Source organism: Fusarium sambucinum, chromosome III, assembly GCF_050947815.1.
Source record: "Fusarium sambucinum isolate potato_lamoka chromosome III, whole genome shotgun sequence".
Classification (NCBI taxonomy): Eukaryota; Fungi; Ascomycota; class Sordariomycetes; order Hypocreales; family Nectriaceae; genus Fusarium; species Fusarium sambucinum.
The window spans coordinates 2,564,604-2,589,956 of NC_139292.1; the positions used below are offsets into that span (position 1 = coordinate 2,564,604).

At 50.2% G+C, this 25,353-nt stretch overlaps 5 protein-coding genes across 5 annotated transcripts; 2 read left to right on the top strand and 3 right to left on the bottom strand.

Annotated features, from left to right (window-relative positions):
- Positions 1 to 2,275: 2,275 nt before the first annotated feature.
- Positions 2,276 to 5,178, top strand: FSST1_011031 (transcription factor domain-containing protein; the record flags this gene model as incomplete). Its single annotated transcript, XM_083234123.1, has 3 exons — positions 2,276 to 2,621; positions 2,669 to 4,983; positions 5,035 to 5,178. 3 exons carry the CDS (start codon positions 2,276 to 2,278, stop codon positions 5,176 to 5,178), a joined length of 2,805 nt encoding a protein of 934 aa, XP_083080727.1.
- Positions 5,179 to 7,299: 2,121 nt separating this feature from the next.
- FSST1_011032 (uncharacterized protein) lies at positions 7,300 to 10,466 on the top strand (the record flags this gene model as incomplete). Its single annotated transcript, XM_083234125.1, has 2 exons — positions 7,300 to 9,285; positions 9,351 to 10,466. 2 exons carry the CDS (start codon positions 7,300 to 7,302, stop codon positions 10,464 to 10,466), a joined length of 3,102 nt encoding a protein of 1,033 aa, XP_083080728.1.
- A 934-nt stretch (positions 10,467 to 11,400) lies between these two features.
- FSST1_011033 (uncharacterized protein) lies at positions 11,401 to 12,093 on the bottom strand (the record flags this gene model as incomplete). The annotated part of the gene is made up of 3 exons (XM_083234126.1): positions 11,401 to 11,536; positions 11,586 to 11,839; positions 11,896 to 12,093. 3 exons carry the CDS (start codon positions 12,091 to 12,093, stop codon positions 11,401 to 11,403), a joined length of 588 nt encoding a protein of 195 aa, XP_083080729.1.
- A 1,129-nt stretch (positions 12,094 to 13,222) lies between these two features.
- On the bottom strand, positions 13,223 to 14,713 carry FSST1_011034 (guanine deaminase; the record flags this gene model as incomplete). Its single annotated transcript, XM_083234127.1, has 2 exons — positions 13,223 to 14,373; positions 14,428 to 14,713. The coding sequence occupies 2 exons, from the start codon at positions 14,711 to 14,713 to the stop codon at positions 13,223 to 13,225; spliced, it is 1,437 nt and encodes a 478-aa protein (XP_083080730.1).
- A 795-nt stretch (positions 14,714 to 15,508) lies between these two features.
- Positions 15,509 to 21,874, bottom strand: FSST1_011035 (acyl transferase domain-containing protein; the record flags this gene model as incomplete). The annotated part of the gene is made up of 2 exons (XM_083234128.1): positions 15,509 to 16,626; positions 16,678 to 21,874. The coding sequence occupies 2 exons, from the start codon at positions 21,872 to 21,874 to the stop codon at positions 15,509 to 15,511; spliced, it is 6,315 nt and encodes a 2,104-aa protein (XP_083080731.1).
- Positions 21,875 to 25,353: the final 3,479 nt, after the last annotated feature.

Sequence of the window (25,353 nt, forward strand, 5' to 3'; positions counted from 1 at the left end):
GCTTCATCCACTTAGTGGGTGCAGGATGCCGTGCAATGCAGTATGTACAGAGCGGTGCGTCTACGGCGGACCCATGATTCTAGGTATTCTTTCTGTTGTGGTTACCCGCTTGCGGAACGGATCGCAGGCCCTGGAAACGAAGCCCCGACGATCCTTCATCATCCTCCTCCTCCTTCGCCGTGCCGTCCATTTGAGTCAAGTAAGCTACAGTATGAAGCTTGGCGTGTCTGATCTCATTCTCAAACGTTGGTCCTGTAGTAGCAACAATGATGCTGCACTGCACAGACAGTACTGATGCCGTTATGGTTTGCCGTCTATCAAAGCTTCTCATTTCACCTCCAGCCCGACTCGACTTGCACCGTCAAGCCTCGGTTAGGCTAAAACCGAACCTCAATGAGCCTCAGGATTGGCGGCCACGCGGTTGACGCCACCAGATCCAACGACCCTCAACCCCCTCCAGAGGCTCCATGACAGAATTGAGTCAAAGACAAGCTCATCAATAACATCACCAATTTCCAACAAAGGCAATGAACGGTTGTTCGCACGTCAGCACCTGCCAAAGCATGGTAGATTGCACTACAGCTCTTTGCCTAGAATGGCACTGTGCCAATCATCCGTCCAATTGATGGATGGGATAATAAGATGAGATCCCGGGGATGGCTGCCACCTTCTCTACTCGACTTGACCATCTGGTCCAGTCGAGTCGAGTCTCATCTTTCATGACAATTTCCCCAGGTTCATTCCGCATTTTGTTCGTTTGTCTGGCTAGAACCACTCGCTGGTTGACATGGTTCGTTAGCTTTGGCCCGATTGAAAACAAAAGAAAACATGGACGCCCCAGCTTCGCTATTATGACTATGACTGTCATTAATTCTTTTCGGAACAAGCTACCGACAAGGTACGGTAGAGTAGCAGGGTAAGTGGCACCAGAGAACCCCAGTAGCCCAGCACCCCATGGCACAAATCCTCCACCTCTTACACCTCTCCACATCTGTTCATCAACCCACCTTCGGCGGGACCTCGCTGGTAACTAACTTAAACTAGGCTTTCACTTCTCCGTACGGAGTACTAAGCGAACCATTTGGCATGCGGTAGCTTCTTGGGGGCATGATGGGCCTAAGCAAAGGCGCTTCCCCATTCTTGTCGAACTCGGTCCTAGCCCGACTTTTCAGTCACGAGTAGTACAGTTATGTACCTGTGGATGGGGTTTGCTTTCTCCAGAAACCCATTTTCCTTGACCTTCCTTTTTGTACCGTCAATTTCTTCTTAATTGGACTTTGTTGGTGGTCAAGATCTTCCAACATACCCATACTGCTTCTTCCAGATCTTTGTGAACGCCTTCCTGATCTCAAAATTTGAAATTCGACTCTCATGATCCTGAGTTATATACCATAAACTCAGATTCACTCGACAGTTTTCCCCAGGATCCACTTATCAGTCAGTCAGTCTGTCAGTAAATATTCTGGTCTGATATGATTCGACTTGGGTCTTTTTAAAAACAAGCTCAAGGCGACGAATCAAGACTTGAAATATTCGTCCTATTCTCTCTTGCCTCTTTTATACTCATTGTGCCAAATCCATTGCAGAAAAGAAGGACGATCTTTCCTTGATACACTGCACTCTTCATTGAGCACCAGGTTAGATTAGGAAGTGTACTCGATATAACCGCAAATCGAAACGAATCTGGCAATTAGCTATTTAGCCGGTGCCTTGACGCCAGCTGGAGCTCCAACAACGGCAAGGGTCCTGTAAGTATGGATGGTTTCTTTTGGCTCCTTCACGTCGACTCTGTTGCCGTCTTCTCGAGTCCGTCTACACTCTCCCTGCCAAGTGTCTACACACTTCTTACACGGGGACACCCTACCCTCTACACGAACAAGACACTGCCCTCGAAACCCTGTGCTCATCACTCCCTATAATGCAAAGGTGTCAGATGCCTTGTCAATCCCTCAGCGGTCCCCGCTCCCCGAGAAATTTGCCCCCCCTGATAGTAACACGCGTTGATCTTGCTCTGTTCCGATGCCTCTGCAACCCGCCTGCAGCCGTCATCAGACTCAAACCCCTGTTTACTTATATCCAGCACTTCCCCATAAACTGATTTGAGTTCTACCTGCAGTAAGCTAATCTGACCATGTTTATCAGAGAAGCTGTCCCCGTCATCTCAAAGAGAGGGGAATAGCTTACAACAATTCGATCACAGCTGTCTCAGCCCACAATTCTCTTGTTATACTTACAGCTTCTGCACACGCTGCGGTAGAGCCTGAGTACCGACAAAATGTTGTCTAATCCACTTCAACGCTTCTCTCCCTACCAAAACGTCACTTCATCCAACATCTCACCTGATGGGAACGTCCAACAAGGCACAATGCAGAACGGCGGCCTGGACTCGCTCCAGAGCCATCAGTATCCGATTCAACCACTCTCGCAGGCTGTGCCCCTTTCCAACGGCCACTTTGAGAGGGCCGGTACTCAAGTAAAGAATCGGCAGCACCCTTATGGAGTTCACCCACGTAGCTCTAGCACTTCGGGGCCGATTAGAAGACGAATCAGCCGAGCCTGCGATCAATGTAATCAGCTTCGAACAAAATGCGATGGTCAGCACCCCTGCGCGCACTGTATTGGTAGGTTTGAGGCCTGGACGTCAATGTCGTGTTTCTGACTTCTGTAGAATTCGGCCTGGGGTGCGAGTACATTCGCGAAAGGAAAAAGAGAGGGAAAGCATCGAGGAAAGAACTAGCTCAGCAGGCCGCGGCTCAGGCTGCGGCAGGTACCACAGGCCAAACTATCGATGATTCTCTATCCGAAAACGGCCAGACCAGCAGCAAAGGACTCGACTCTTCGAATATGGGACTAGAGCAACAATCGAATGAACGACATCCAAGTACGAGCAGCAAATCGAGCCGAGACCCAGGCGACGACGTGATGCGGCATGCCCAAGGTCTCGAGGGTCTCGATCATCTTGGCAACATAAGCGAACAACCCCATCTTGGCCGGCCTTCTTTAGATGGCGAACATATGGAAAACAACGGCGGTCTGGATTTGAACGGCTTTAGTAGCATGCCACACGCGTATGACTCGCAGGGCTTAGAAGGCCCTGTGCTGAATGGCCAGTCCTACGCTCCTAACGGACGAGGCAACATGCCCGGTTACGCCGAATTCCCATATTCGATGCAGGCTCAAAGCCCTCCCAATTTCAACAACAGTTCTGCTTTCCGTATGGGAAACAGCCCGCTAGGGTATGCTATGGCTAAAGGAACATCTCCCGGATGGGGAATATCAATGGCTTCACCACCAGGCCAATACCAAACACAGGCCCCTTCCGCCAACTTCAGCAACTCGAAACTCCGGTATCCCGTCCTTGAACCAATAATTCCATATCTCAACAATATAATCCCGATCCCTCTGGCTTGCGATCTGGTCGATCTCTACTTTGCATCTTCCTCCTCAGCGCAAATGCACCCTATGTCACCCTATGTCTTGGGCTTCGTCCTTCGAAAACGATATTTCCTCGACCAGACAAGGCCGAGACCATGCCAACCAGCCCTCTTGGCAAGTATGCTGTGGGTTGCTGCACAGACAAGTGATGCCCCTTTCCTTGCCAGTACACCTTCAGCACGTGCCAAGACGTGCCAGAAGCTTCTGGAGCTTACAGTCTACCTCCTCCGACCTCTCATCCACACAGCACCAAGTGATGCGCCCAGCCCTGTTGCTGATGGTGTCGCTCTTGGCGGTCTCGGCGTGGCCATGCCTGGATCAACCAGCATGGAAGCCACGAGTGGCGAGTCGGGGCCTTTCGGCGCAGCCGGAAGCCTCGACGATGTGATCACATATATTCATTTGGCGGTTGTTGTTTCTGCCAGCGAATACAAGGGAGCGAGTATGCGATGGTGGACTGCTGCTTGGGGTCTTGCTCGTGAGCTAAAGTTGGGCCGCGAGCTTCCTCCTGGACCGTCACCTGCAGCTCAAGAGGCTATGGACACTGACGCCGCTGAGGATGCTGAAGGTGGCATCAGCGGCAACGGATACGTAGGGGAAGAGGAGCGTGAGGAGCGACGCCGGATATGGTGGCTCCTGTATATTGTCGATAGACATCTTGCGCTCTGCTATAACCGCCCCCTATTCCTCCTTGACATCGAATGCCAGGGTCTATTACAACCCATGGACGATGCGTATTGGCAGAGCGGCGAGTTTCTCAACAACTCAAACTCAACCACAGATCCCAATCTTCTAGGAACTAGCCCAGAGGGGTACAGAACTGAGCCCTCACAGGCGCATGGTCCTCAGTACGAGTGCCGTGGCCATAGCATTTTCGGCTATTTCCTGCCTCTGATGACCATCTTGGGCGAAATCGTCGACCTACATCACGCAAAGAACCACCCCCGCTTTGGTACCTCCTTCCGTCAAGGTCATGAGTGGAATGCTCAGACGGCCGAGATTACGCGACACCTCGAGATATATGAGCAGAGTTTGCAATCTTTCGAGCGTAAGAATTTGCCTCGACAGCTTGAGGAGAGACCCGACGTTGCAAATGAGGGCAACGGGATACCTGAGACCAACACACCATCAGTCCACTCGGTCCATACCAATACGTCAAACCGACTTACCGAGAGCAATATCCAGACTCGTATCGTTATTGCGTATGGAACCCATGTTATGCACGTGCTGCATATCCTTCTCTCCGGCAAGTGGGATCCTATTAACCTGCTGGACGATGAAGACCTGTGGATTTCTTCGCAAGGGTTCATTACATCAACAAGCCATGCTGTTGCGGCAGCCGAAGCCATCAACTTGATACTTGAATTCGACCCTGGTCTAGAATTCATGCCGTTCTTTTTCGGTATCTACCTCCTTCAAGGATCGTTCTTATTACTGCTTATCGCGGACAAGCTTCAATCGGAGGCATCGCCCAGCGTGGCAAAGGCATGCGAGACAATCGTGCGGGCTCACGAAGCTTGTGTCGTGACTCTGAGTACAGAATATCAGGTTAGTTCTTTGACAACACAAGCTTCATTGCAATAACTAACAAGTTCACAGCGAAAATTCAGCAAGGTTATGCGTAGCGCTCTTGCTCAAGTTCGAGGTCGCGTACCCGAAGATCTTGGGGAGCAACAGCAACGGCGAAGAGAACTTTTGGCGGTGTATCGATGGACGAAGGACGGTACTGGTTTGGCACTATGAGTAGGGCTCTATAGTCATGGTTAGGAAATGAATGGAAATGTAAAAAGGAAAGGAGAAAAGGGACAACATACTTGGGGCGTCTTGGGAGGGACATTCGCTTTTTTGGATGGAATAACGGCCTTAATGGACTCGAGATTGAGCTCGAGTATGGGAGCGACAAGGGTGCTTTTAGATACCATGAAGCGAACAGCGATGTCAGTTATCGAAAAGCCAAGTCTTTTGGCGTATGAAAATTTCAACTTTATTTAATCTTTAAGCTGCTTGTCTTTGTCGGAGCGTTCGGTGTCGGTTTTGTTCCAACGATAAGTTAAATCTAGGAGCAAAAGATTGTTAGTAACAGTTTCAGAAGTACTGTTCAGAGGAATCGGGTGTTTGTAAATGTTCAGACAAAGGAAGAAGGGTGTTGAGCTTAGCCGGTGTGTTCAGCAAGATATGTCCACCGAACAAGAACAAGCCCACGGCTTCTAGTCTACGTAGACAAACCCGATTCTTCTCTCTCCAAATTTCGTCTTGCGCTCTTCATGGTACTGTTGCTGTGGGCTTTCTTTCGCTTTCGCATCGTCTACATTTATGCTGATGGAGGACTTCAGCAGTAACCCCTATTTGATCGAGTCAGCCAACAACGTCCACAATCCACGATGCGACATAACAACGTACGCGAATATCATCTCTCTCACGTTCCTCTGCACTCTTTAGTGGCGTTGTCCGAATACGAAGCGTTTTAACGGTTCCAACCCGTCGCGCAAAGTTTGTCAAAGACAAAAGTCTAACCCAGTATTAGTGACGGTAATGCGAGTCGACCGAAACGAAACTCAACAGCAAGCGGCCGACTATAGGTATACTATGACGTTGTTTTGGGATCAAATAGGAAGCTGTGTAGGTTGGTGTTGAGGATGGCGGCCAAGTTGGTGGGAGCGAGACAGAAGACACGGACAAAACAAATGGGGATACATTACTTACAGCTACTTTTTCCTTTATAATCTTGGAATACTAGAATAAGAGTAAAAGGAGGAAACAGAAATAGTGATTGTGTAAATGCTTTTCTTGCTTGAGTTGTTGCTGTTGCAAATCATGCTTCGTGCACCCTCGCGAGTAACCACGTCATGTTTTTCTGCATCACAGGGGATTCATGTGTCGTACTGTTAGTATTTCAACTAGACGTGGGGAATGGAGGCTCTTTTCTTTTTTCCTGGTGGGTGGGTGCTTTATTTCAACGTCCAACGTCCAGACTCCACCAGCAGTGGCTACAATGTAGCTTGACGGATATTGCATCACTTGCAAAATACTATACAGTCTTTATCTCTACACTATATACAACATCTAACAAGCGGTATTCTTTCGGTTACAGTAGTTATCGAGTGATGTTCTGTTCACGTGGGCTACCAAACATAATAACAAGGCAGTGGCATCAGATGGTGGACTCGCCCCGTCTGATCTAGTACTTCTACATTTCGTCACGTTCTCGTCCTCGAGGCGCGTTGTTTTCTTGCTAGTGACTTACACGTCTGTACGCGTGATGTTATTTCAGAAAGCGAGGCCAAGCAGTAGGAGGGGGGGACAATCAGTGAGCCAGTGCCCGTAGCAATATCAGTAGACGCCCCCGTTCCGTCCTGGAACTCGAATATTCCCCTGTAGAAATTGCACAATAATGGACAAAGTCCTGCACATGCCCATCTTCTACTAGCGGAGACCCTTCTACCAGTTTTTTCTAGTTCACTAGGTCCGTTTGTTGTTGTGATCTCTTGGTCTGCCTGCTCCACCCACCTTTTCTCCCTCTACACTCCCCTCCTCCTCCACTGCCTTTTCCTTCTGCATAACAACAACACTGAAGAAAATTATCATCACACAGAAACACGGTTTTGACAATCATTATCATCGTATCTATCATCTTGATCATTCTCTTAATCACGAGCATCTTTCCTTCATCCCCTATCCCCTATCGTCATCCCGCATCCCCTACGCTGCAGCAGCTCATCACAGCTCGCATCGAGGCGTATCACCCTTCTCTATTTCTTGCAAAGACACTGCATCACTGTATCTTCTTGTTTCCCTGAATCACAAACCCTAACCTTCACACTCCCCTATTTCTATTGCCGCGGTGTCGCGTGCCCCGTTGGCAAGATGGCACCCCCAAGTCCCCCCAAGAATCCTGTTCGCCGTCCTCACGGCCGGTCTCTAACTCGAGATCCCTCCCAATCCTCTGTTGCACCTCAAAGTGTACCATACCAGTCTTGCCCTCCACCCGCTTTTACACTCCCTGACGCACCTCAGCGTCCTACAGAGCCTCAGAGTGTACAACAGCCTCACCCTACCACTGATTTTCAGTCCTTCGCTACCGGCGAATTTTCCTTTGGTGATTACTACTCATTCGACGCTGCATTTGACTACACGGGCGATCTTGAGAGCGCAAACCTAGATCTTACCCAACCTTTCCCTGCTTTGGGCTTTACCTCTACAGTTCATTCTGCCGTTGACACTACACCTATTGATCCCCAGCTATCTTCTGGTGGCCAACAAGCCTCAACTTCAACTCAGATTACACCTGCTCAACCCCAGGCTAATCCTGTAACCAACACCGCGATCTCTTCTACATCGCAGGTCCCTACCCAAGAGCAATCTCAGCCCACAGTTGAAGAGCGAGTCTTGACTTTGCCTTCTACCACTGCTCAGACCCCAAGCCAAGCTGCCCCTTCAGCTGAGTCTACTTCCGTGCCTACTTCTGTACCTGAGGGTCCCTCGGAGCAACCTCCTCCAGAGACTGGCAAGCGTGTGCAGAAGGCACAGCCAAAGAAGTCTCGCAAGCGAAACGTTGATCAAGTTGACGGTCAGTCTTCTGCTGGACCCGCTGCCAAAAAGAGAGCCACTGACAAGTCCGAAGAGGCGTCTGAAGATCAGGCCCAGGAGCAACCTACGGAACAGCCAAAGAATCCGCGCAAGAGAAAGGTCGATCAAGTCGACAGTCAATCTGCCGCAGGACCAGCTGCCAAAAAGAAAGCTACTAGAAAGCCAGAGAAGCAGTCAGGGGAACAGAACTTGTCAGCTCTTTCGGATGCCCAAGTCCCTCAAGTTATCAGCAGATTGAAGCAGAACAGACAGAGCCGACGGTCGCGGTGGACACAGGCCGTTGCCGATACGGTGGAACACAATCAAGCAGAGGCAGAAGCACTGATAGACAACTTCAAACCAATCGAGCGTCAACCAGCTACCCCAGTTGTTGACCTGACTGGCGAGGGTCCCGCTGAAAAGCAACTTGCCGAAAAGCAACCCGCTGGAGATCAATCTACCGGAGAGCAATCTGCCATGGACCAGCCTGCCATGAACCAGCCTACCATGAGCCAACCTACTGCAGAGCAATCTGTCATGGATCAACCTACCATGAACCAACCTACTGGAGAGCAATCTGTCATGGATCAACCTACCATGGATCAACCTACCATGAACCAGCCTACCATGAACCAACCTCAATACATACCTGCCCAGATCCAAGATCCTGCTATCAGACCTCCAGGCTACTATGCTGACAAGGACGTTCGACGTAAGATCAAGGTTGGCGGCGTTACTCTTTCACGCGCGGGCTTGGGACTTCCCCATTTCCTTACTAGAGATCAGATTCATTGTCGAGTTTCTTTCATCGACGAAGAAATCCAGAATCAGAAAGGCAAAGCCCCTATCTTGCCCCCATCCGAGCTTGCTCAACCTGATCCAAAGCCTTTCACCCCAAAGGCGTATAATGTACCTGCCAGCATCAAGGATCCTCGTGTTCGCCACTTCTTCGACAAGAAGAATCATGACCTCTGCACTAAGAACAAGAAAATTGACCTCGACAGGAACAATCAAGCGGCTAAGGGCACGCGGTCCCGTCGTGAAGAGGCTCTTGACAAGCATCGCGAACTTGCTAACGAGATGGCTATTGAATTGAACTGGTGGCGTATCAAGGCCATTTCTCTCGGAGCCCACTTCAGAGAATGGGACCATGTCCCCGAAACTGTCAAGAGAAACATGACAAAGGAGATGACAGAGAGAGTGGAGAAGCTGGAAGCAGCCGCCGCAAAGGAGGCAAAGAAGCAAAGATCGGCCATTCACTCCGCGCGAACCAAGGAGAACGCAGTAAGTCAGAAGTCTTTTTAAACCAACTCAACGAATAAGAAACATTCCTAACATCTTGTCTTCAGCGACTGTCTAAGGAGGATGAAGCCCGAAAGAAGCGGGAGGTCTTGGAAGTCGCTGCTGCTTATGCTGCTGGAGACCATGCTCTGATCGAGAAAATGGCTGATCCGAACTACCAAGCACCGCTCCCCAAATCTTCATCTGCCGCCGCGGGCCGCAACACTACGGCCAACGGTCAGAACTCTAAGCGCAAGAAGAGGGCCATTGCTGTTAATCAAGACACCGAGACCAGCACCGCCGCCGATGTAACTACGGCTGTTACTACTGAAGGCGTTGCAGAGACTACCAACAATACTGGTCTTACCAATACCATTGCTCCTGACACCATGGCTTCCGATACCATGGACTTTGGCAGTATGGAAGTTGGTAGCATGGAGTTTGACAACATACCCCCTGCCGATAACACAACCTCCTACAGCATGCCTCCTGGCAACACGACTGGCTTCAGCAACGGTGCTTATGCCAACACCAGCATTGCTCCTGCTCAGTTCAACATGGCTTCTGCGCCAATGTACGGCGGTCCCAGCGTTGAGGTCCCGACCTACCCTAACACCCAGAACAATACTTTCGGAAACGCCCAGACTCAGCACCAGCAGTCTTCGGACCTTCCTCAGGGAACCAACAACGGCCATGAACTTAGACGACAACCTTCTAATGTCACGATGTTTGATGCTGAATATGAGGCGATGCAGCGACTCTACCCTGACATGGAGGTCATAATGGACGAAACCTCCCCCTATTGGGAGGCGGCAAACGCTCCTCACTCTGGCACACTTACTTCAAACATGGATAGCTTTCAAGGTCCCATGGGAGATGTCAGCACCCTCCCGCCTAACACGATGAGCCACAACATACATGGTCCTATGGGAAGTCCTCATATACTCCCACCTAACATCGGCCAGAACTCGGACAATCTTGCGAACGGCGTGCCTTGGTACAGTGAACCTGAAGCGCTTGTCAATGCATTCCTTCCCAGCCTTCAGAAGAACCAGGACCAGAACGAGTCGGCTACGAACGACAAGGGGAGCACCGATCAAGTTGACGCCAATGCCAACACCTCCGCATACCCTGATCCTGTCGAGGAAAGCTACATGTCTCAATACTTCAACCTGTCCCCATAATTGGGTTTTGACATATATGCACACATTGGGATTTTCCAAGCATCCACACATCATTGCCACGACATCGTGACCAGATGAATGGATCAATTTCACTTGTTTTTTGTTGTATGATCGCCATCTCGAAAGTTGTTTGCTTGATTTTACTGCTCTTCTTTGAACTCTTGTCTTTTCTCTGCATGTTAATCGAGCTTTCGATTAACACCACGAAACTTTCAACTTACTATGCATTACGGTTGACGATACCGCCCGAGAGTCTTATTCTCATCGAGGCACATATCAAGTATCCTTCAACCACATCGGCATTTCTTCTGCATCCATATCGGCGTTACGGATCTTACATGATCGGTATCAAAACAGATACTTGCCGCAAAGACCAAGCGCGGACTGATTTTTTGACACACGGAAAAAGGCGTTCAGGACGACCCTGCATCGGCATCGACACGAATGTTTTATGCGAGACATGAAGGAAACGATTTTACCAGCACTGCGGTCGGCTTTCAGGATGGTAGATCCTCCTCCATGGAAGGAGAAATGTTTGCCACAAAGGCCCGAAGGGAATTGACCTGCTACGGAAAAGCGGTCGGCGTTCAGGATGAAACTGTTTGCGGTCTCAGGGTAGACTTTTGCAAAGGATTCAAGGGGATTGAATTGCACATTGAGGATTGTATTGCCTCCGGAAACCCCAACAGGAAATGGGGTCTGTATAGAATCTTGTAACAGTATCAGAAGTCTGGAAAGAAGCGACTTAGATGTTCATAGAGACACTGGTAACCTTCACAGACATAGAAATACTAGACATAAAAACCATCCGTCTCTCGTCTGCTATTGTGACTAAGTGTAAATGAACTCCGACTCTGATCCGTCGCCTTATGGGTATAACCAACTCAACATTTCTCATTCCAACATAATCAAACGTGTTTTCTTTGGTGATTTGCTAAGCAGTGATCGTAGTTTCAGGCTTAGGTCCAGCTATCTCTGGATCATTCCTGGGCTGCTGCACGAAGGTTGAGCCTGTAGGATCAGCCAGGCAAGCTTTGACGAAGAAGACTGTGGTGATAATGGTGAGGATCCTGAGCGTTACCATTAGCAATTGTCATGTTTTTGAAGAGTCCGGCTTACCATGTAGCAGCTCCGAGAGCAACAGCAGCGGCCATCGAACCGCCCCATGCATCAAGCTCCCTCACGCGGCCAATGTAGTAGCTATTGTACAAATGGTAGAAATCAGCTGTCCACGAAGCAGCCCACGTCCAAGCGGCCAGCCACAAGATGGATGATATGACGAGGGTGGCGAAGAAGACAGATCGGATGTACAGTTGAGGAGCAAAGAATTCGGCGGCAAGCATGCATCCTAGAATGATCCAAGTGAAGATTGCCTAGGCAGTGTGAGCCAAATGCCTCGTGGAATATTGGCAAGGGAAAAGAAGCTTACACTGAAGATGATCAAGCCAGCTGGGCCGTCACCGCCGTAGTAACGAGCCCAGCTACTAAGGAGGGAAACGTTGTATGCTGCGGCGATGAGGGCGCCCAGGGACAGAGCGATGGTTGCACCGCGGACAATGGTGAGCCACATGGGCATCTTTGGGACGCCTTTGGCTGTGAGGCCCATACTGGGAGTCGTAGTAGCCATGTTTCTGTAGAAGTAGATGGATTTAGCACTGTAAGTATCTGAAAGGGTATGTCAGTATGTGAATACAGCAAACTGGGCGTGATCACGAGAACACTTACTTGTAGTATGACGAATAAATCAGTCAGTTAATCACTTTCACCAAACTGGGGAGGGAGAGGGACGTGGTCCCTATAAGTAGACGTTTTCTTCACTCCCTCCTCTTGTCAGGTTCTTAAAAAGCAAGCATAAATCATTCGGCAGTTGCAACACAGATGCGGTCACAGGTACAAGCACAGACAGGGCTGAAAGGGAGATGGTCCACCCTTGTTGGTGTGATAAGTTGAGCAGATGCGCCACGCACCGCTAAATCATGTACTTGCAGTTACGAATATCTCTTATTGGATTGAATTCTCAGCTATGGCCAGGGTTGTTGAGTATTAATTCCTCACAGACAGAGACACGTAGATCTTGGTATGTACTGGCTAGAAAGTTGAGTAGTCCTTCAGCCAAGGCATACCCTAGACTTGGCAGCGCTAAGTTCAAGTCGCAGGTCAAGAATAGATAAAGAGATTGTGTTCAAGAAGTTTCTTATTAAAGAGGCCAACTTATTTTTGGTATGTTTGTTTGTTCATGTGAGGGTCTCTGCATCTGTTACGTCTTGGAACCCTACGGCCAGCGGTTAAAGAACCAGTAATACAAAAGTGTCTTGTGCCTTTGCCCTGCAGCTTAGACTGTGTCTGATTTACGCCCTGTCATGTTTCACTTGTGTAGATCATTACAGGGGTTTATCGTATGCTACCATTCCCTGCACTTTTGTTTCACTGAATATCAAAGTTGAAATTGTATACATGAATATGTCTTTATTAGCCTATTCGTTACCTGTTACAATAATCAATCTAGATAGACATCAAATTGAAACAATTTAATCTAGAGTCTCTCCACTTGGTTTTGGCGCATGAGGATGGTCTGATATTAATATGAAACAGGTCGACGTGTCTCTCTGCCACTGTAACTCAGCATGAAACAAATTGGGTAGAATAGCATGAATATTAAATTAAGTACTTTAAGCAAAGGTGTACCTTCTATAGGTAGACAATATTGAATCGTTAAACCTGCCATCATTAATCATACTCAGCCCATTTGCTTCATACTACTTCCTCGCATGGACCATTCTTCCCCTCACCCAAACTTGCTTCACGTTCCGATCATCTCCGTTGAACAACCACTTGGCAATCTTCTCCTCCCAAGTTTCCCATCCAAAGATGTTGACGTTGCCATCTTCCTCTGCGATTCCGTTCATATCAACACCTCCGAGTCGAATCAACTGCGCATCCCATTCCATCCCTTCTTCAAACCCGCCGATTCTATCTTCAAGCCCGACCACTTGTGCTCCACCGCGAGTCGCAAGGTACAAGACCTCTTCCACTGTCAACTTGTTTCGTTCCTTGTCTGCTTGCAGTCCCATGGCGATATGTCGACTGACGAGAGCTGCTTGTCGTGCCGCTTCGAGAACAGAAGGGCTGTAGCCACCGCTCATATCCGTGCCGAGACCAACAGTGATGCCCTGATCCCAAAGCCAGCGCACTCGAGCGGATCCACTAGTGAGAGAGCTGTTACTGCATGGGCAGTGCGAGATCTTGCTTCCTCGCTTTGCTATTAACTTGGCCTCTTCATCGGTCAAATGCACGGCATGTGCTAGAATCGTCCGGGAAGTCAACAGGCCGCATTCGTCGTAAAGTTGCGTATATGACTCTGACTCTGGAAACAACTCCGCAACCAGTTCAATCTCCCCTTCGTTCTCGGAGACATGTGTCTGCACAGGAAGATCCAGCTCTTTCTGGATCTTTGCCAGCCCCTTCATCGACTCGCTCGAGCAAGTCGGTGCAAAGCGCGGCGTCAACACGGGCGAAACCAGCTTGAACCCTGGGTCGATCTTTTGCACATGCTGAATCGTCTGTCTCGTCTTCTCAAGACCTTCTTGGACGCTCTCATCTCGGTAGTAGCTGGGACACATGTCCGGGTTATCCATGCACACACGGCCTACAAGAGCTCTTTGTCCGATTTCCAGACAAAGATCAGCAAGAAGGTTTGTCGCCGCTACATCGATTGTCGCATAGTAGGCTGCCGTCGTTGTTCCGTGAGATAGTGTTCGTCGCACACATGAGCCATATACTCGACGTGCCTTGCCCAAGTCTTTCAGACTAGACTCGAGGGGAAACGTGTACTTTTCTAGCCAGTCCAGAAGTGTTGTTTTCCCAAATATTCCCACATTTGGGTACTGAGATGCATGAACATGGGAGTCTAAGGTTTGTTAGTGTATGCTTTCTACGCTCTCTCTATGGGTAGGGTACTCACCAACAAAACCAGGGAAGAAGAACTCGCTAGGTTTAGCGATATGAACATCTACTTCACTCAGTTCCCAGCCCAGTAGTTCATCAAGCCTCTGTCCAAGCTGATCTTGGTCGCAACCTTTAGTGTCAACTTTGACAATCTTGCCCTCTCCATCAACACAGACAAGGGTATCATGATGGTAGTTGAGTTCTTTCGGGTTTTTGCTCGAAATAAAAGTTCCGAAAAAGACCTGCTTCTTCGAGTTTGCCATATTTGAAGATCCGGTATTTTGATCTCTTAGGAGGAGCATTATTGTGTTGGTGAGTGATAGATGAATAGATAGATGGGGTGAGAGACAGAGAGAGAGAGAGAGGGATGATGTAATATCTCAAAGCGTCGAGCCAAGAGAACAAACAAAGAGTCAAGAAGAAAGAAGCGAGAGCCAAAAAGCACAAACCTCTTTTCTAACCTTGGTATTCCGGGCTTATATACATATTCATCAACCCGTAAACTTGGCTTAGATCCATTGACCGATATATCTATCTCCTTGTTAGCGACCAAAACGGACTTTGGCTCCGTGATAGGCCACCTCCACCTCTTGTCCGTCTCCGGCTGTCGCCGGCAGCCGAACCAATTCATTGGCATGCAAACGGAGGTCAGTGGAGACAATAGGTACCTTCATTGCCGAGGTATCGTCAGCTGAAACTCAAGTACCTCTTGTCCAGCTCGTTAATTATTCCCATCATCAGCTTCGGTCGTGTCACGGAACAGGTATCCCAAAGGTCACACAAGTACAGGCAAGGCGATCAATCAAAGATGAAAGTAAATAAATGTCATCAACCATTCAAGATTGTCTATCAGCGAGTAAAACAAGCAAACTAACGCCCCTCTAGCTAAAGATAACACGATACATCGTAATATACTCATCCCAAATAACAGTCCGAACCGGGATTCTGTAGACTTCTCTTCATAATCATCCATCTCTAATCTTGTCTTCCGTCATAACATGTCTTTGCATGATTTCCCTCCTCGTTTTGATTATCTTCCTTTTCTCTTGTTTTTATTCTTTATTTTTTTTTTTCTTTTTTTTTTTTTCTGTAACGGCTTAAGCAGCACGGCCAGATCCCTCGTATTCGCCGCTGGAGCTTTCGCTACCCTCAACACCGTTGGCGGCAACCTCGTCCTGGTTGTACTTGTCCCAGTTGGCCAAAACGGCACCGATCTTGGGCGAGTTGGTCAGCTTGTAAACATCCTCAAAGTACTCCTTGGTGAGCGCAAAAGGCTTGGCTGTCACGTTGGGAATGTACTTTCCAACCAGCTTAGAAGGATCAATAGAAGTCTTGTTGATCTTCTTAAGCAAGAAGGAACGGAAAGGCTTGACACCAGATCGGAGGAAGGTTGAGTGGAAGGGCACATCGATACCTCGGAGAGGGATGGTAGCGAAGCCACGCTCCAACTCGAGTGGTGTAGGCTTGGCCAGGGTCTTCTCAGCACAGCCGCGAATAATCTCGCGGAGGTGTCCCTTGACCTCCTCAATGTTGTCCTTGACCTCCTCAATGTCGATCTTCTGGATCTTGATGAAGTTGGTTACACCAGCAAGAGTGTCGAGCGCACGGAGGTCACCAGCGCAGACGTACTGCTGGTTGGCAATGTTGTAGTTGACAATCTCGAGAAGCCAGCCGGTCTCCTCAGCAATGTTGTCGACAACGAACTGGAGAGCAGCTTCATTAAAGGTCTTGCTGATGCGGCTGGGGTTGACAGCGCACATGGAGTAGTTGGATCGGCCAGCGGCATCACGCTCGACGGCAACCTGCATGGTGAGACCACGGTAGAACACAACTGACACCAAGCTCTCGATGGGCATGACCTCAGCAAGAGCAGCCAGGGCCGAGTATTCACCGAGCGAGTGACCGGCAAATGTGCTGTTGTTGGGCACAAGTCCCTTGGCCTTCATGTCCTCGAAGCTGGCCTTCTCCATGAGGGTAAGGGCAGGCTGAGTGAATTGGGTGGCCGAGAGAAGACCAGTGGGGGATCGGTAGGTGTACGAGGTGGTGGTCTCGTCAATCTCCTTGAAGATCTTCTCAGACTTGATGCTGCCGTCGGCGGCGACGGTCTCGAAAGTCATAGCGATGTAGTTCTGGCGGATAGCCTTACCACGTGGGCCACCGAAGTGGATGGTAAGCTCCTTGGGGTTGTTCTTGACGATATTGGTGATGGAGAAACCTGCAATAAATTAGTAAATGGAATACGGATGATGATGTGAATATAACTTACCATAAGCGTCGAGAAGGTACTTGTCGGCGCGGTCCCAGACCTCCTTGGCAACAGGGCTGCTGGCGTACAGCTCCATACCCATACCCTGCTCCTGAGAACCTTGACCAGTGAAGACATAGGCGGTAGCGGGCTGCTCAACCTCTGCCTCACCCTCGAGGACCTTGTCCTCTGTCTCCTTGTTTCGGACCTCGACCTTGATGATCTTGCGACCAGAGACCATGCCAGAGTGCTGGAGCTTGACCTCAAGATCATCGTTGGGCAGGACCATACCGACCAGCGAGGCGTGGAAGCTTCGAACACGTCCAATGTTGTTCTCAGCAGCCCAGGTCTCGATGAGGCTTCGGACAGAAGCACTGGAGTACATGCCGTGGGTGATGGTACCGGGAAGGTTGGCGTAGCTGGAGAAGACACGAGAAACGTGAATAGGGTTGTAATCGCCAGACACGCGAGCGTAGTTCTCGTTGGAAGCAGGAGCTCGGAGGGCGAGAGGGGACCTTCCACTGAGAGGGATGGCGTTCTCGAAGTTGATGGGCTGGTCGATAGGCTGGCCGTTACGCTCGAGGTAGTCAATGACAGGGTTGCCGTGGGACTCTCCGGTCTCGTAGTCAACGCTACCAACCTGGATGATCTCCTTGGTGGGGAGCTCGAGAAGGACCTGGCCTCGGGTCTCGATGCTGCTGAAGACAGTCTTGTTCTTGTAGCGAACCAAGCTCTGGAGGCGGAAAGTCAGAGTCTGACCGAGCAACTCAATGTTCTGAGGAAGCTCGTCAACGGAGAACCAGTCCTTGGATCGGAGGATAGCGACATCGCGGGTGGTGGCAAGGTGAATCTGGATGGGTGTCTCGACCTTCCGCTGGAAAGTGTTCTCATAGTCGGTGTAAGTACCGCGGTACAAGAACTGAGAGGTGACCTCCATAACAGGCTTGCCATCGCGGACGAGAGTACCACAGACCTCAACCATCTTACCAGGCTCCTGGTTAATGACGGCGTTGATCTGAGCAGTGGTAGAGACCTCGTCGCCCTTCTTGAGAGGCTCAGCACCGGGGATCATGCGGAACTGGTTAGACAAGTGGACGAGCTTCAGAAGATCACCATCGATGGTGCGAGGGAAGATGGGCTTGGTAATAGCCTTCCAGCCAATGACGATGGCAAAGTCCATGGGAGCGTAGACAGTCTTGCCAGGCCGGTCAACGAAAGCCTCGCCAGTGTTGCCTACAGCATGGACGAAGTCGTTGATAGCCTCACCAGTGATGGTGGTCTTACCACCGTCGAACTTGGCAGTGACATCAGCATCCAAGTCAAGGGGCTCCTCGCCGAACCATGCCTTCCAGTAAAACTCCTTGATGCGGTCGTTGCGACCCTCCATAACCTCACGGATAGGAGAGTAACCAGCCTCAGGGTGGTAGGTGAACTCCAGAGGAAGAGCAGCAGGCTTTCCGAGAGCAGTGGTCTCCTTGATCATGTTAACCTGGATCTTGTTCTCGCCGACAAGCTTAACCTCGATCACATCGATGTACTGGTTGTGGCGGGGCTGCTCGCGAACAACAATGGTTGTCTTGGAAGGATCATTGGGGTAAGAGATCTCAACGAACAGACCACGAGAAGGAGCAAAGATGCGTCGGATGGGGTTGGTCTGGAACTTCTGGCCCTGAGCAACAACATCAGCCATGAGCAGAGCATGGCGCCAGTTGCGGTTGGGACCGGCAAGGAGAGACAGCCAAGAGTCAAGCTCAGGGAGGGTGGCGGCAGCAGATGACGACAGGCGGTAGGTGTTCTTGTAAGTGTCGTAGCTGACAGTCAGGCCCTCAACATCGAGAGGAATCTCGGGGTCGACAAGCTTGCCACCAAAGTACTCGATGTAGGGGATGGCGGCCTTGTTGTCGTTGTACAGATCTCTGGCGAGGTACTTGACATGAGTCTCGTGGATGTCATCGAGAATTGACTTGATAGGTTGGTCAATCTCAGTAGAGAACTTGGCAGCAGCAGGTCCCTGAAGAATGCAAGTACGGCCAACGTCCTGGTCAACAACAGCATCCAGATCTTCAGACTGCCACAGAGAGTCCTTCTTGAAGTAGAACTCGAAGTTGTCGTCGAAGACAGGAATGAAAGTGACAGGCTTCTGAGTGGGTCGCATGCACATGATAAGGAAGTGCTGAACATCCTGAGCGTTGATGATCTGAGTCTCGGCATCGGGGTAGGCGGCGAGAACGCGGTCAATAACCTCGAAAGGATCGCTGAGCTCGGAGTAGCTCTGGAGAAGAGAGGCCTGACCAGGGGTAGCAGTCAGACGCTCCTCGAGACGGTGGATGTAGTCACCGACAAGAACAGTGTAAGAGCGGTCGATCCAGCGAGACTGATGCTTGACGTAGAGGAGTTCGACGAGACGTCGCAGAACCTCGGCATAGGTCATGTCATCAAGGTCAACAGCCTTACCCTCCTTGTTGCGTCCGAACCAGACCTTCTGGCAATCGTCGTTGAGCTTCTTGATGTAGTAGTCCTTGTTCTTCTTGAGCTCAGCAACGCGCTTCTCCTTGGGAAGACTGAAGATCTTCTGGTCCATCTCGGCCCAGAACCGAACTCCACGAGTAGCGAGCTTGTGGATAGGCTCGCCCATCTCGGATCGGACAGTAAGAACACCACCAGCAGGTCCCTTGTAGGTCTGCTCCCACTCACTGTCCTCAAGACCAGGAGCAGCAACGATAGCCTCCTTAGCGGCCTTGCTGGTGTGAGCCTCCTTGGCTACCATCATGCGGCTACCGAACAAGCAACCATCGAAGGGCATGGGAGGGTAACCGTACTTCTTGGACCAGTCACCAGTGATGTAGGGGTAGGTGTCATCGGCGCCACCGAAACCACTACCAGCAACAAGAATGATGTTCTCTTGTCGTCGGATACGACCATACATCTGGAGAACAGGGTGGTGGAAATCCTCGAAAGAGTGGTGACCACCACCACGGCCTCCAGTCCACTGAAGCATAACAGGGAAGTGAGGGTTAGCCTTGGCGATGTTGATGACGGACTGGATAGCGTCGAGAGAACCGGGCTTGAAGCTGATGTGCTTGAGGCCAAGGGTCTCAATGTATTCCTGTGCAACCTCGAGAGAAGGAACACCAGCACCGATTGTGAGACCCTCAATAGGAACACCCTCGGATCGGAGCTTCTGGATCAAGGGAATTTGCCAGGCCATCGCACGAGGGTTGACGTAGATCAGGTTGATTGAAATACCACGACCGGCGGGAATAGCCTTCTCGATCTTGCTGACAGCGTCGGTCATCATGGGGCCAACGAAGTAACCACCACCAGCAAGCTCGATGTGGTATCCAGCGTTCATGGTGGCGGCGACAAAGTCCCAAGGAACAGTGCAGGGTGTCATACCGGCAACGAGGACTGGGGGAAGACCAAGAAGACGACTCATCTTGGTGTCGAGGTAGGTTCGGCCGCTCTTGTTGGTAACAAGCTTAGGACCGAACTCCTTGACCCAATCGATGGCGTACTTGACGGCGTTCTCCTCATCACGGTCGAACAGCTCAGCCTTATAACCAAGGTCGTTCATACCACCATCGACAGTACCAGCCAAGATGACACGGACACCAGTGCCCTCCTTGTTTCGACTGGTCAAAACACCGAGTCCAGAAACACCACCAGGACCAAAGTCCAGAATGTGAGTGGCATCAGGGAAGACTGTGGCCTTCTCCCAGTTGACAGGGTCGCGGGTGATCAAGCGAACCAGAGCAGGGATGATGTTACCCTTGACCTCCTCTCGAAGATCCTTGCCAGTGTTGGTATCGAAGACAGCAATGCCGAGGTCGCTAGAGTCGATGCTGATGTCCTTCAGATCCTCGTCGATCATGGCAGTGGCCTCGGAGAGGTACTTGCTGTGGAAAGGAGCTGTAATGGGCAGGAATCGGTTGGCAAAGCGAACCTTTCGCTCAGTGTAGGGGATTCGGTTCTGATCCAGGCCAACGGGGGCCTTGACCTTTCGCAGCTGGGTGTTAAGGCCGTAGAGAGAGGTGGGAGGTCCTGTCACAACCAGGTTTCGGGGGCTGTTAATGAGGGAGATGCTGATGTGACGGTCCTCAGGAAGGTACTGGTTGGTAGCATCAATGTGCTTCTGAACCTCAGCCTGAGGAAGATCTCGGATGCTAAGCATAGGAGTGGGTGAGCCTTCTCCGTGCTCCGAGGACTCGCGAAGCATAGTGGGAGTCATTGAAGTAGTGGGGAAGGCCTGCTGGCTTCGTGTTCCGATCCAGAAAAGCATGGTCAGAACTGAGCTGCTGATATCTTGCCATGAGTCCCAGGAGTCGGCAGCAGCAGTGGCGGCGGCCATGACAATACCTTGAGAGTGACCGGTGGAACCAGTGATTCTCTCTCGCAGCATGCCAGGGTGCACACCAAGGACCTTACATGTCACCTCGTAGTGGGCAAGCTGGACAAGACCAATAAGAGGGAAACTGACAGGTGCCGAAATTAGGTAGTCGACATCAGGAGTCGAATCCTCGTGGTGAAGCCAGTTCATGATGTCCAAACCCTTAGGGAACATCTTCTCGGCCTTGGGGTCTTTGGAGAGAGTCTGGAGGAGCTCGGCTGATCGGGTGATGAGATCACCAACGAAGCTCGAGTATGTCTTGAAGATTTCTCGCAGCTCTTCAAAGTACTCCTCAATATTACCCTGACCGCCAAAAATTGTGTAGATTTCGGCGTCGCCATCCTCAGCAGCTCGGAAGAGGGCTGAGGCATGGGGCTTGATCGGTCGGTTGCAGACAGAGCGAGCGGTGTAGTAGCTGCGGATGAAATCCAACTTCTTGGACTCAATGCCGGGCAGGTTGGCGGCAATGGCGTGAGCTTCGTTACCACGGAGGAAATTGCGCTCAAACTCGTTAAGGACGAGCTTCAAAACCTCCTCGTAGGAGCCGGCATCGTCATCCTCACCCTCATCAACCTCGTGAGCGATGAGATCAAGGTATCTGGCAACCAGGTCGGGAACTGACGATGGTTCGTCATCCTGGGCAAGCTCGTCGGTGGCTTCGGGTAGCGTGGCGACAAACTTGTCTTTCAACTGAGAGGCGTGGAAGTGAAGGTTGGTGGGGATGAGGAAGGAAGTCTCGAGAGAGCCGTGGGAGAGGGTCAACGGTCGAAGAGAAGCGCTGGATCTGGGGGTGGAAATGCCCGTCTGGGCTCCTTGACCGGCGCCGTACATGATGAGTGAAGGGGTATCGAAGAAAATCTGTAGTGGCAAGTAAAAGGCAGAGGTTAGTCTTTGCAATTGGCGATTCAACCACGTTCTGGGTGCCAATGGCTCACAAACCTATGAATTCAAGTCGTAACAACAGAAACGAAGTCTGATGTTTTCCCCGAGGACGCTGGTGAGAAGAAACCGACTGTCCTTGTTTGCGTAGAGGCTGGCTGGTCCCCTGATAGGTGGGAGGGGATAGAAATTAGTAGAGAATAGCTTTAGAGTCGGTGGAGCGCAACACGGCACAAGACAAGACAACACCAGCCAGGCGCAAAGGGGAGGAAGAAGAAATGAGGATGATGATGAAAGAGGAGGATGAAGATGGATAATCTCAAGGAGGGAAAGAGGTCTAAGAGGGATTCAGAAATTGGTCCCGACCACGGTATAAGTCAAAGATGAGAAAAATCGAGCTTGTACCGGAATGCCGCCTCACAGACTGTAGGCGATCAAGGCAAGCGAGGGTGTGGTTGAAGCAGCTGGAGTCTTGGAGGGGCCGCCTCAGCGAACTGGAGTAGCAGGCCAAAAATTCAGTTCTGTTGGGGATATGGAGGGGTACGTATCCTGGCATCTTTTTTCCTACTACCACTGTACCAACAGGCGGGCAGCTTTTTTGCTTTCCCCTCCACAATCCGGGCTATCTTATTAGTGCAAAGCTCAATGGATGGACTTAGAGGAAGAAGAAACGAATCCACCTCCCGCCGTTGTGAGACCATGAGAGAGCAATTCCATTGGCATACTATACTGTATTGGAGGCTCGCTTGATCCGCTGGGACCCCACGACATTAGACACCCCTTGCTGCATGATGCTCTTTACCAAAGAGGGACAAGGGGACCATCATTAGCAGGGGTTGGGTTGAGAAGAAGGTCAACGAAGGGGAAGGGTCCTCTCCAAAGTACCGGTACCTCGTCGCCATACTACACCGTTCTGAACAAGAATGCTGCCATCGCTTAAACCTCAAACTGTATTACCGGAAGACTTCGGACGTAGGTGGTTGTAATGGGATCTCAGCCATTGTTCTTCAAGAGCTCTGAAGGGCTGTAACAATATACTTGGAGTCACCGTGGGTCATTCTGCTGGCTTAGGGTGCCTGTGAGGCTGCTGTTGAGCCATGGTGACACCTAGCGGAAGGATGGAAGGCTGATGGTGGTTTTTTGATGAGATGTCGATTCGTCCGTTTCGGAACACGCGATTTCTCCCACAGGCCAATAGTTTGCTCTCATCGTTTTGGTTTGGATCCAGATATGGGTTGGGTCTGTTTTGTTGCCACAAGTTTTTGGTAGGTTGCATTCAACTCAATTCAATCCTTCTCAGTAAGTCCCTATCTACCCCCGATACATTTACCATCAGCCATCGCATGATAACGTCGTCATCATAATCCCTCAGCAATTCTGAGTTGACAGTCTTCTGCAAGACATCTCGTCATACGTCTTTGAATCTCTTTCTGCTTGAATAGTTCGGCAATTCGGTTAAGTCGAGGTTTCATCGTGGCACTTCTTCGCCCTTCTCCCGGGTAGATGGCGAGCCTCAATCTCTACTAGCGGGTGTTGACCGAAATTTTTACCTTCACGGTGACCATTGAGAACAGATAGAATCCTTCCATGACTAGCGAAGTGGCAAGCAACATTCGGCACTAGCAGCCTCGAACAATATCTTTCGATCAATTTTTGGAGATACATACAATTCTAGGTTCTGCACTCGGCGACTACTTTTCAAGCCGTTCTGATGTACTGTCAGGTGGGTTGCCAAAAACTGGTACTGATTTAGCGGTTGATAGAAATATTAGACCAGTCTTGGTGGATGTATGGCTTAAGAGCGCAGTGCTATTTTCGTCTGAACTCCTGATTGTCGAGTATGGTATAAACAAATGAAGAAGTACTGTACAAGTGCTCAGCTCGGAAGTTTCGTGGGTCTCCCGTACCCCACCCCACTACCCTTGAAGGACAAGCATCAACGTCCACTTTCTTTCTCATCAAACACCGTTTTCGAATTGCAACATATTCCACCTAAGCTGTCAGAGTTTCCCAGTAGTCGAGAAGACACAATAACAACCAGGAAGTGAATTACCATCAAGATTGTATCACCAATTGCTTCTTTCTGAACTGATCATACCATCATAAGTCTATCAAGGTCATGATGAGAAAATTTGTGCCCCTCTCCACCGCCTCGTCAACGCCTCACTCATGTCCCCAACTTCTCATTCCAACAATGATTCGACCCCCCACATTCTCCGTCCAGCATCGACTTCCCGAGCCTGGTGGGGTCGAGCTATAATGATCGCTTCTATTCACGTACCTTACGCGTAAAGCACTGTACATACCTGGTGGTTTAGTAACTGCGAAGCTCCGAGGCTGTTTCGGTGAGTTTCTTAATAAACTGAACTGACCGAACATGAGCCTCTTAATCTCTGTGATGTACCACCAAGATATCTCTCTCTCATGGGCGACCCTTATCCGTACGCGGCATGGCGTCTTGTAGATCTCGTTTGGCTTTTGCATGCACCAACGGCTGTGGCTATGCGCAGATAAGAGCCGCAAAACTAACCTCACAGCAGCTTATACAACGGCCGTTGGATTCAACCACATAACTCTAATACTCAACCATGGCTTAGAGACAGATAGCAAATATGGAATGATAGATAGCTCAACACATCTCTACAGTTTGTAGCAATCATGGGAAGCTCGGAGTTCCGGAAACCGACGGATAAGCGAGTAAACAACAATTCACCATGAATTACAGAGTATTGTATGTATGTATCGGTACCTAACCGAGTTGATCATATCGGGTGGTAGTTGAGCAAGACGCGAAATTGCAATGACCAAATAGATGGCACCGCTTTTTGGCCTCCCTTACCTACTACTCTACTGTCATGATCCATTTTACTGTGCCTCTACGCTTGCACCCCATCCAGCTTATTCATAGGTGTTCTGACTGGTGAGCAAAGACCATCCATCTACTCTGTGTGTACCACAACCCTTGGACCCTTTGGATTGCTGGTGGTATGGCTTAGGTGTCGTCACCTTACTTCTTTGGTATTGACATGACGCCTTTTTCTTATCGTTCCTGGGCCGAAAACCCAATCGCTGACCAGTAGATGTCAAGACCGAGCATGCAGAAGCAAGAGAGCCCGCTCGGCCGAACTATCTTTGGATAATCAATCGTAAATACTGATAACCACCAAAACAACCAAACTCACCTCATTCAAACATGTTGATGGTGCCCCAAAAGGCTGGTTTCTGGGGAAGGCGCTCCCCTGGACGCCCCTGGCTGGTGCACGCCTACAAATAGACACTAAACCTAGATAGGAATAGCTCTCCAATATGGTTGAGAAGCGGGCTGCACGCCAAGGACCCGCAGCCATGTGTGGCTCGGGGATGTTCCACCCAAGAGAAAGTACCGGATACTCAACCGTGCTACAGCGGGAGCGAGCGTACAGGACGCCCTG